An 11,329-nucleotide genomic window follows, 5' to 3' on the forward strand; every position below is an offset into this window, starting at 1 on the left:
TGGGCAGGGGAGTGCTGGTGCTCAGCAAAGACCTGGGGAGCCATGGTCTGGAGTTCAGGCAGACCTCTGAGGGCTATACCAGCTGGGGTGCCTGCCGTTTCTGGGAGACCCCAGGGACAGGAATTACAGTGTAGTGTGGGTACACTAGGGGTACTGTAGGAAGGATGGGTTTGGGCTGGAAGGATGGGTCATGCCCTGCGCTGAGGTTGTTTGCCAATAGTTCCCTGGAGGCTGCAGGTCTCATGAATCATGAGTTTTCATGAATCAGGTCAAGAGCTTTCAGGAATCAGGGCTACCACATGCTGTACAAATCCATGCCTGGGGGAGTCAGGTAAGAGCCCTGCCTCTCTGCTGGGCATGGACCAGAAAACTCAACCTTACAGCTGGACATCCCTTGTCTTCTCTAACCAGGGCTTGCTGAGAGCAAACCCTTTCTCTCAGTCTCCTTGCCCTTCACAGCCAGGTTTGTAGATCTTCTTTTCTTGTTGGAAGATTAAGTGAAACTTGTGAGATATGTTCTCTGTCTCATTAGGGTAGGGAAGTTCATTGCATAATTTCTGTGAGAAACGAATATGCTGTCAGAGGCTGAAAGGGGAAGTGCACCTTTTGTAGAAACCAACATCACAGAAACCTTGGACATTCTTTACCATTGCAAGTGCCAGCTGAGCTTGGGTTTTCTTAACACAATCCCTGCATGCACTGACAGTGTTGCTGTATTCTGTTTTGTTGCCTCTTCTTCCACCTTCAGCAGGACATGCTTCATGATTTTTCCATGGACAGAAAAAGGGCTGAGCAGCCTGTAGTTCTTCTGATCAGCTTTCTTGCCTTTTTTAAAGATAGCGCAACGTTTGCCATTCACAGGTCTCAGGAGACCTCCCATGATCTCCACAACCCTTCAGAGAGGATAATCAGTGGCCTCACCATGATATCAGCCCTTGTGGCTGCAGTCTGTCAGGTCCCAGGCACTTGTTTGAGTTCAAATTTCTCAGGTGGTCTCTGCCCTGACCCTTGTCCACTACTGGTGTTTTTCTTTCCTCCTGAATTCTCCATGTTGGCAAAATGGCTCAGCAGACCTTGTAAGTGAAGACTGAGATACAGAATACATGGGGAACATCAGCCTTGTCTGCTTCCATTGTTGTTTGATCACCAAACCCATTACACAGGGAGCACACATGTTCCATGTTCATCCTTGACTGCTTATGTAGCAGTAGAAGCTCTTTATTTCCTTCCTTGACATTTCCTGCAGGTGCTATCTCTAGTTGAGCTTGGCCTTTCCTAGCACCATCCCTGCAAGCCCAGGCGACACTCCCCTTGCTCTTTTGCAGCCTCTCCTTCCACCTCCTATATACTGCATCTTTTGCTGCAGCTCACTGCCAGACCCTGAGTGTGGGGTTGGACTGTTCTTGGGCTTGGAGGAGCCCTTACAGACTTTTAGCTGTCCTGATCGCCTTTGCTGTCAGGAGCTGCTACCCATGGGATCCCATTGACCAGTCCCTGAGTAAGAAGAAGTCTGCTTTTCCAACATCTGTGGTCTGTACTCTGCTACTTGCCCACTTACTCCCTGCAGGATCTCATACTCCACTCTTTAATTGTTGCTACAGGCAAGACTGTGATTGATTATCATATCCCCAGCCAGTTCTGCCTTGCTCTTGAATAACAGGTAGAAAAAGGCCTCACCTCTGCTTGACCCACCCAGTTCTTGTGCCAAGAGAATATTCCTAACTCCCGCCAGAAACCTCCTGGATTATTTGCAACCCTCTGCATTGCCATACCAACAGCTATGGTGGAGGTTAATGTCCCCATCTCTGTCATCTGGACACTTCCTCAAGTAGTTTAAAAACGGGTTGTCTGCTTGCTCCCTGGATTGGGTAAACTTTTACACATTTCCAACATGATATCTCCTGGCCCCTCCCTGAGTCCTCATAGACTTCGAGAAGGCCCTCACCCACTGTCACTTACACATGAGGTTAGGCAAGAGCCAAACACAATGGCATTGCTGCCGTGACTGAATGACAACCTTGAAAATAGACCCAGACTTCAACTCCTACCATCCTGCAGGTGCCTGCTTCTCCACCTCTGTGTAGAGAGGTGCCAGCAGCCCCAGCAGGACTCAAGGCTTAACTTTACCCCAAACCAGAGGTTTTACAGACTCAATGAAGAAATGACATTGAGCTGTCTTACAGGGAATATGTATCCCATTACTGTGATCAGATGTCCGCCTTGGGTTTCCTTGTGGTGTTGAATGCTGACACCACAGTCAGTCATGGCCAAGCCTCTGTTCTTTCTAGAACTGACCTGCTGCCACCATTAATTCTGCTCTAATGTGCAGGATAGGGATTTGGAGTAGAGTGTGCAGAGCTGGACAGTGTCAAAGTCAGGGCAATCGACCCACAGCAGTCCTCTTCCCATCCAGCTTACTCCCACTCCTTCTCTGTGCCGGGAGATGCCAGCAGCCCCAGTGGGATTCAAGGCTCCACTTTACCCCAAACCACAGCTTTTACGGGCTCAATGAAGAGGTGACACTGAGCTGCTTTGTGGAAGACTCCCCTCCCCTTGCTGTGATCAGATGTGCAAAAGGGATGACTCCAGGTTGGAAGAATGTTTGGGAGGTGAAGGACAATAAGGACATGTGGCATGAGGTGGCAGAGAGCCTCACCTGCACCACAGGTAAGTGGAGAACAGTAGGCCTCCACTGCAAAATGGGGGGGGGTTCTGCATATCTGTATCTGTGAGGTGCCTGGGCCAAAGCTCAGAAATGGGTCCCAGGTGGGAGCAATCTCCAAGATGGGGAGGGACAGAAGCCTTGAGTGTGAGACAGGGTTTCTCACTGTCCCTCTGTCTCCTCCTTGGCTATTCCAGAGTTGCAGGCCATAAGGAAGCTGGAAGAGGCCAGACCCTGCCTCTCATTTCTCCTGTCTCCCAGTGTCCTATATCACCACATTGCCCAGGCTCACACTCCTTTCCCGCACTTGGGGCCCTGAGTTTCCTCTGGGTGTTCAATGCTGACACCACAGTCAGTCATGGATCAGTCTCAGCCCCTCCTGCCTTGTGCACCCCCTGTCCCCGAGATGGTATCTCAGACTTTCTCCCTCCAGGAAAGTGCCCAAAACCCCAGTGGGATGAACGACTTCGGTTTTCATCAAGCAGAAGAATTTATCGACAGAATGAAGAGCTGAACCTGACCTGTCCTGGAGCTCTGAAGCCATCCTTGCCCAAGGTCAAATGTGCAAGGCAATTCCTAAGAGTGAGCTCTGGAGAACCAGTCTATGGAGATACCTGGTGGGGCAGGAACAGCACAGGTGCCTGGATACCCATTGAGAGGGCCCCAGAGTGTATTGGTAAGTGAGGCAGCAGCAGCTCTGCTATGTCCCCTCTCTACCTTCACCCTCGATAGCTCGTTGTGACGTTGCCTCACTGAGCAGCAGGTACAACACAGTCCCCGCTTCATGCTGTGTTCCCCCTGCAAACTGTTGAAGAGGACAGCCCAGGCAGGTGATGAGACAAAGCAATGCAAGCCAGGCAAGTCAGCAACTCCTTCAGTGTTTTCTGGGCAGAAGAGAAGGAGAGTCCTCTCCCAAAAAGACTCACTGAGGGGTCATGTCCTGACAGATGGACGTTTCTCCTTCCTTCTCCTGTCAGCAGCTAGAGGGATTGCTGTGGGTTACTGATACCCCACCACCTACTTCTACCCTGCCTCGTCACCTCCCAGTCCAACTAACACCCACTTTCACCTCTGCCAGAAATGTGCCAAAGGCCCCAGTGGGACACAAGACTGGAGCTGACACCAGATCAGAAGAATTACAAGAAGAACGAAGAAGTGATGCTGAGATGCCCTGAGGGTTTACAGTTGTCCTTCATCAAAATCAAATGTTCAGTCACAGTCCAGCACGACAGTAATGGGAAACCTGTATACAGAGAATATTGGTATGGAATAGGCATATATGGCTCGACCTCCATTCCATCCAACGTGGAGTGCCTCGGTAAGAAGGGCATCAGGAGCTCTCCTGACTGCCCCGCTCTGCCCTTCCTGAGCAGGGGAGAGCAGGCTGTGTGTGCACAGGGGGTTTTGGGTGCTCTGCCTGCCTGGGGAAATGGCAGGTGCTGCTGGAGGCCACGTTGAGGCATCCCCTGAGCCTGCCCTGTGCTTGTCCCAGGGCTCCAGCAGAGCCTTGGTGGGGATGTGTCTGGTGCCAGGCTCAGTCCCTGAAGGGGCTGTGGGATCAGGGTTGAGACAGTGGCCAGAGGTGCCCAGGCCAGGCCAGGGCAGAGCACTGTGTGTGCAGATCTCCAGCATCTGATTCATGGACGGTTGGGAGGTTCCTGGTGGAGGTACCAAGTGTGAGGCCCTGCAGAAGGGTGTGAAGGCATGGGGCAGGATCCAGAGCCAGCACTGAGGTGCACACAGAGGTGCCCTGGTCCTTGCTGTCCCTCCAGATGCCACACCAGAGTGCACAGATCTGCTTGCCCCCTGCCTGCACATGCAGGAGAGGGGCCCTGGGGAGATCTCCTGCAGCCCTAGGAGCTGGAGTGGCAGTGACTGAAGGGAGACCGAGTGCCTGGGACTGGCTCAGCCCTTGGCATCAGGCTGGAGGCTGTGGGGAATTAGAGGCAGGAGCAATGCCCTTGCTCAGGTGATGTGGATGTGGGGCAGGGACAGAGCTGTTCTGGGTGTGGGGACGGCTGTGAAGAGGCTGCCCAGAGCTGGGGGAACTGGGTAGGGAGAGACAAGGTGGGGAACTGTGTGCTGCTGGTGGTGTGGGATGGCTGAGAGGGTCTATGGACCGAAGTGGATGGACGGGGAGGTTCACTGATGGGTGGTCCTTCATGCTTTGGGTGCACAAGGAGAGGCCCCTCCTCATAAGCCTTGTTCATGCGAAATGCCAGGCAAATGTTTCTGCTCTCTTCAGTGCCTGGATGGATTACTGAGGATTTCCCTGCTACCCCCTGCCCATGCCCATCCTCAGCACCTTTCACCCCAACTGACAACCACTTTCACCTCTGCCAGAAACGTGCCAAAGGCCCCGGTGGGACACAAGGCTCCGGCTGGTACCAGACCAGGAGAATTATAAGAAGAATGACCAAGTGACACTAAGCTGCCCTCAGGGTTTCCAGCCATCTGTCACCAGAATCAAATGTTCAAACAATGTCCAGCCCATCAGGGAGCCATCCGAAGCTCTCCCAGCTTCTCTGCTCTGCCCCAAACTGAATGATTGCTAATATCCCTTCATCCACCCCTGACACAGCTTTTCACCTCCCACCTCACCTAACATCCACTTTCACCTCTGCCAGAAATGTGCCAAAGGCCCCAGTGGGACACAAATCTCCAGCTGGAACCAGACCAGGAGAATTATGAGAAGAACAAACAAGTGATGCTGAGCTGCCCTGAGGGCTTCCAGACTCCCTTCACCCATGTCAAATGTACACGGGCATTCCAGCCCACCAGTAATGGGCAGCCAGTGTACACAGACCGATGGCTTGGGAAGGACAGTAGAGATACCTGGATCCGCATTCAGTCCAGCGTGCAGTGCATCGGTAAGGGAGCCATCAGGAGCAGGAGGGTACTTTGCAGGAGCAGGATTCTGGGAATGTGTCAGGGCAAAAGTCAAGATGAAGGTCATGGTTTTGCCCTGGGGCCAGTGCCATCAGATTGACGACCTGGAAACAGTTCCAGGATGAAATATGTCCTGTTGTGCTCTCTATGGCACCAAAGGAAGACTCCAGCCACACAGCTCTGGGGTGTAAGGGCAGAAGGATGCTTCTGTTCCTCCCTGTGAGCCATGGTGTAGCCCAGCTGGGGATACACTGTTCTGCCCTTCCCCTTGTTCTCCCTGCCCATGTCCTGATGTTTGACTGAACGGGGGCTGTTGCTTCACTGGGAGAATTCTCCCAAAAGGTTATGTCAAGCCTTTGAGTGCACCATGAGCCCAAACTCCACCTGCTCCCCTTGCTGGAGAGCTGGAGTGACCAATTTCAGCCTCTTGCTTTCCTTCTCTCCAGACTGGGTGGGGAGCAGGGTTGTCTGACTGCAGCATTCTTACAAGATTCAGGTGGGAAGGGAAGGGAGTGACCCTCTTGCAATGTTTCCTTCCTAGGCATCCTTCAGGTTGTCCCTGGGACCCTGGAGATTTCCAGCACCAGCATCAAACTGAACTGGACCTGCAGTCTCCCTGACGTGTGCCAGCGCATGCGGGCCAGGTGCCGTTTGGCAGGACCTTCGTCCTCTCCCTGTGAGGCTGAAGAGGTGAAGGGAGAGGAGACACTACAGGGCCAGGAGGGAACATTCACCTGTCCCACTCTGCAGCCCTTCACTGACTACAGTGTCACCATCTCCCTGCCACCCAACATGATCTTGTACACGCAGCTCTTTAGGACAAGGGAGACAGGTATGTGTCCACCTACATGAAATGTAAAGGTGCCCTTTGCCCAGAAGGTCAGCCTGGTCATCTGCTCACAGCAGTGATGGTCTGGGTTTGAGGCTTCTCAGAGCCTGTGGGGTTCAGGGAAAGAGGCTGTAAAGAGCGGTGGAGTGTGCTCCGTTCAATGTCCCTTCTCTCTCCTCACCACACTGTTGCTGCTCCTGTTGCTGCTGTGGCTCACGCACCCTTTGTGGGGGACAAACCCTGCCTGGGGAGGCCCTTTGCAGCGTGGCTCCTGAGCCAGGAGCTGCCTGTGCCCTGCTCTGGGATCAGCCCCTTCTCGCTGGCCCCATGTGTGATCTCATCCTGCTCTGCTTCCAGTGCCAGACAAACTGGAGAAGCTGTGGCTGGATCCCAGCACAGGGTTCCTCAGATGGAAGCCGCTGCCCTCTTGCAAAGGGGAGATCATTGGATACCAGGTACCAGGGGAACACGGATTCCCTGCAGTTCCCCTCACCTTGCCAGGCACCTCCCTGCCCGAGCTCTGTGCAGACAGCCTGGGGAGAGGTGTGAACCCTCCTCGAGCAGAGCTCATCAGCTCTGCACTGCTGGTGTTTCTGGTGGGGTCATGTCCCCTCCTGTCCCCAGCCAGCAGCAGCAGCCCCTCTCTGCAGAGCTGCCCAGTGCTGGAGTGGGAGGTTGGTGCTGCTTCTCAACAGTTCCCTGTCCTTCCTCTAGCTGAACATCACATCCTGGAGAGCACATGATGGCAGCTTCCTTGAATTCACGCAGGTACTGGTGAACCAGTCTGTCACTCAGTACGCACCACCTCATCAGGCACCTGGAAGCAAATACATGGTGACAGTGCAGGGCCTCACAGCAGCTGGTGCTGGGGCTATGTCAGTCCTGGAATTTCAAAGCTTCTTCTCAGGTAAAGGTTGTTCTTCTGTGGGTCTGGCTGTGGTGGCCTCCCTGGGATCAAGCACTGAGCCTGGAGCTGCTTCCAGAGCTGTGTGCACACCCACCGTATCCCCTCCAAGAGAGAGACAGGGAGCGTGGGCAGCCTGAGAGCTCAGCTCAGCAATGGGGCTGTGGGGCTGGGTGAGTCCTGCTGTGGGGGGGGTGCATGGCCTGGTCCCCAGAGAAGCTGCCTCACTTCAGCCCCTCTTTGTGTCTGCAAGAGCAGAATGGGCACCTCTGCTCTTCCACAGAAGAAGATGATACCCATCTCTGCTTTTGGGTGCATGGGGTCTCATATACAGACAGCAACTGGGCTGCTGAACCTGGGTCTGTGTGTCCTCTTGCTGTGCACAGCCTGGTTGAGCGGGCTTCCCAACCCTTTGGTTGTGTATGGGAGCCGGGACAAGTCCCTGTGCTCCAGAGCCTCCCTCTGCCCTGCCCTGCCCAGCCCAACTGAGGGCAAGGGAAGGCTGTGCCTCACTGCCTGCTCCTGCAGCGAACAGGACAATGGAGCCTGGACACATGTGTCTGCTCACATGCACACACCCAGTGTCGAGGTCAGGGCCATTTCTGGCACACGGTCCAGGCTGTGGTGCTCACTCCTGGCTGTGCGTTAGTTGCAGGGGAGCCTCTGGGTCTATGGCCAGGGATGGCGGTCACAGTGGTGGTGGTGCTGTCGGTGTTGGTCCTCCTGTCTGCAGGAATCCTGTGTGCTGTGCTGTCCAGGTGAGTGGCAGGAGACTTGGAGTAGCTGCTTTACCTCAGACCATGCTGTGCTGCGAGGTGGATGGGGATAGAAAGGTCAGGTTCCCTCAGCTGCTCCCATCCTTCTCTGGGTGCCAAGGATGCAATGTGCTGGTCCCACTATGGTTTGTGTCATAAGTATAGTTCTTGGGGTTTGGGCAGCCACCTTGTGTCCTCAGGGACCCCCTTACTTCTTGCTGTTGCTACCACCACTGCTGTCCCTTTGGGGTTCTGAGTCACACAAAGGAAGTTGTGCAGAGTCCTCCATGCCTCTGCCACTGAGCTGAGTAACGTGCTGGCCTTTGTCAGCCTCTCCCCTGTCTCAGGACTGCATTTTTCCTTCCCAGGAAAAGGAAGGCCCCTCCCAGCAAAGCCGAGGAGGACCATTACACAGGTAGGGTCCCCATCACAAAGACAGCTGTTGAGATGCTGTGGGAGCTAGAGGGGAGCAGGTCTGTTGCAGGAGAGCTTGTTGCCATCCCTAGGTGTCTACAGGCAACCCACCTGATGCTGGTTGACCTACCAGAGCAGTGTGTCCCATATGTGCTGCCTCTGGCTGAGAGCACCCTCCAACTGTCCCTTCCAGTGACTCCTGCCTGGGGGTCACCCCCTGGTGCCAGTGAGGACTGGGAGCTGCCCCTTGTTCTTGCCCTGCCCACGGATGCAGCAGCTCTGCCCAGCCCTGTTGTCCTGCTGGTGTGTGTCCCAGGGTGTCCTGCAGCCCCCAGCGCTGCTGCCTGCCTGGGTCTGCCCTGATACTTCTCCTGCAGCCCCTGGGTCCTCCAGGCTGTTTCTGTCATGTCCCTGCAGAGCTCCAGCCCTGTGAGAACTTGGATGATTACTGTGAGATCAAGGGGACTTCACTGTTAGTGGAAGGTGCAGGTAGGATATGGAGTACCTGGCCTCTTCCCATGCATGGCCTAGGGATGGTGGAGAGGGGGATTTGTGATGGCGTGAGCTCCCCATGCTGCTGAGGGCACGCAGCAGCCTCTGCCCGGGGTGTTCTTGCTTTCTGCAGGTAAAAGTGGCCCAGCTGGAAAGCCTTTGCACCAGCCCCTCCCTGTCCTGGAGTCCTCAGGAGACAGTCGGAGAAAAGAGAAGATGGGGAGGACGTCCAAGGTTCAGTATTGATGGCACTTCCCATAGCCCATTCTCAAGTTGTGGTCCTCCACCACTGTAAGTAAGACCTGATGTAGTTTGTGTTTGGTTATTGCTGTTCCTTAACTTTTGTCCCTCATCATGCTCCAGCATCCTCTGTTACAGAGCAGGACCAGCACAAGGCCTGGGACGTCGTGCTTGTGCCAACAAGGACATGTCCTCTAGTGCTCTGGCAAAGCCAACTCACCTGCATCCTGGTGCCTGAAACTGTCCCCTGATACTGAAGCAGGTCATTGGATCCCAAACCTTAATTCCCCACTCCGTATCCCCATCTCCATCACGACTCTGGCCCCTGCTTGAAGTTGACCCAACCATGATGCCCTTGCAGCTGTTCTCCTGTATCCAGACAACCAATAAATTGTCCTTGCTTGCAGGGGCTGCCTGCCCCATGATAGCTCCCACCTGGTCATGGTTCTTCATTATTTTCTGTGTGACAGCCCTGTCCCTCTGAATGAAGGACATCCCCCTGTGAAAGAGGGGCTTGAACTAGGATTTCCAGGCCCCAGCAACCCTGAGGAAACACACCTGAGAAGCCATATGCTCCCAGCACAACCCTTTGGGTTCCTACTTTCCCTCCTCCCCATCTTACAGGTAGCATGGTCTCAACTAGGCCCAGCTGGACCTCTGTGTCAGTCTGTGACCTCCCACATGGGTTTTGGTGCTTGTGTTCCATTTTGTGAGATGCAGTTGTCCCTGGCCCTGTTGGGAAATGTCCATCCTTCAGCCTTTAGGATCTGCTCAATCTTGGCTGCTGTTGCTCTGGTGCAGCCTCCAGCAGCCCATGCCTCTCCTACACTGAGGGATGAGGTGCCCGGTGCAGCCTGGATGCTGAGGGACAGCCTGAAGGCTGTCCTTGGTGAGGAGCACACTGCTGGAACATGGGGCAATCAACCACTCTTCTCCAGTTCCGGGATGACCTGCATGTGCCAGTAAGGACAAGTTTTGACAGTCATTCATATGAATTGTCTGACCATCATAGTGGTGTGAGTGGTCCCTGGCACTAAAGTATCTCCTTCCCATGGACATTCATTTGTGTGATCTGCACACCTGATGGAGCTGTTCTTGATGAGTATTGGGCAGAGAGGGGAAGAAGGAACTGAACACTGTGTGGCTGCTGCTGATTGAGAAAGGGAAATGCACAGGGCTGAGATATGGGGAACAGATGTTTTGTTTGTGCTTCTGCCACTGCCTGGTCTCTCCTGATACCCACTCTGTATCTGCATACACAGTCAGATCCTGGGGTGTCAGCCTCATGACTCTGCCTGCTCTGTCTGGACAACCAATAATGGGTAGTGGTTTGGAGGAGGCTGCCTGCACCCGCCCTGAGCTCCTTCTTGCTCCTCTCATTGCCCCTGTGGGGTGCTGAGCTAAGTTCACCTTGCTGAGAGGAGGATGGCCTCAGCACGGATGGCCTCAGCACGGCTGCTGAGGCCTGGAGCTGTGGCTGACAGCCTCCCCAGGCCTTCAGGACTGTGTTGGTCAGCTCCAACATGCATTTGGATGGAATGTGCATTAAGAACCAGTGAGTCGTGGTGCTCCCTGACATTTTTCTTGGAGAGGAGTGTGTTCTGTGCATGTGACATGGACAAAGCATGTGACGTGGACAAGCATGGTCTTCTGCTTCTCTGCAGCCCCTGTGTCTGACCACCCAGTTCTCTGGGATCCAAGACATGTCTGGTGGCCTGTGGGAGGTCCTGGAGGAAGAGAAAAGCAAAAGCTGCTGAGGACGAAGGAGGTTGGTTTAGTAGCTCTGAGGGTTTCCTCAGGCAGCCAGCTGGCACTGAAGAGCAGGATGTTCTGCACACTTGGGGACAGAGTGTTGCCAGGCTGAGGGGGAGCAGGAAGGGATAGCTGTGGGCGGAGGAGCAGGAAAGGATGAGAGAGAATGTGGGTTGAGTGTGTCTTTCAGAAGGGCCAAGGACTGTTTCAGGCCTTGAGGTACTCCTTGGGATTCGCATCCTTATCTCCTATCTTGTCTGTTCTTTATATGCTTTCTCAGAGGTCCTCCATCTCCTGTGATCATTGAGGGGAAGTGCAGTGACTCATGGCAACTCTAAAACCCATGCAGTAGTCTTGGGAAGTATATGGATGTTGCCCCAGAAAGAGGAGCA

The 11,329-nt window shown here is 54.2% G+C and overlaps 1 protein-coding gene across 1 annotated transcript; it reads left to right on the plus strand.

Annotated features, from left to right (window-relative positions):
- Nucleotides 1–2,543: 2,543 nt before the first annotated feature.
- On the plus strand, nucleotides 2,544–9,191 carry LOC136115435 (uncharacterized). The gene is made up of 11 exons (XM_071802709.1): nucleotides 2,544–2,667; nucleotides 3,096–3,338; nucleotides 3,741–3,980; nucleotides 5,290–5,532; nucleotides 6,093–6,383; nucleotides 6,738–6,835; nucleotides 7,095–7,287; nucleotides 7,934–8,042; nucleotides 8,408–8,454; nucleotides 8,871–8,942; nucleotides 9,079–9,191. Exons 1-11 carry the CDS (start codon nucleotides 2,580–2,582, stop codon nucleotides 9,189–9,191), a joined length of 1,737 nt encoding a protein of 578 aa, XP_071658810.1. The 5' UTR covers nucleotides 2,544–2,579.
- The last annotated feature ends 2,138 nt before the right edge of the window (nucleotides 9,192–11,329 follow it).

The sequence above is a fragment of the Patagioenas fasciata genome, chromosome Z, assembly GCF_037038585.1.
Source record: "Patagioenas fasciata isolate bPatFas1 chromosome Z, bPatFas1.hap1, whole genome shotgun sequence".
Lineage (NCBI taxonomy): Eukaryota > Metazoa > Chordata > Aves > Columbiformes > Columbidae > Patagioenas > Patagioenas fasciata.

Excerpts from the sequence above, each read along its gene's own strand:
- LOC136115435 (XM_071802709.1), top strand. The coding sequence starts at position 2,580 with ATGACTCCAGGTTGGAAGAATGTTTGGGAGGTGAAGGACAATAAGGAC. Across the intron at positions 2,668-3,095 it reads GAGCCTCACCTGCACCACAG|GAAAGTGCCCAAAACCCCAG; the intron begins GTAAGTGGAGAA and ends TTCTCCCTCCAG. Across the intron at positions 3,981-5,289 it reads ATCCAACGTGGAGTGCCTCG|AAATGTGCCAAAGGCCCCAG; the intron begins GTAAGAAGGGCA and ends CACCTCTGCCAG.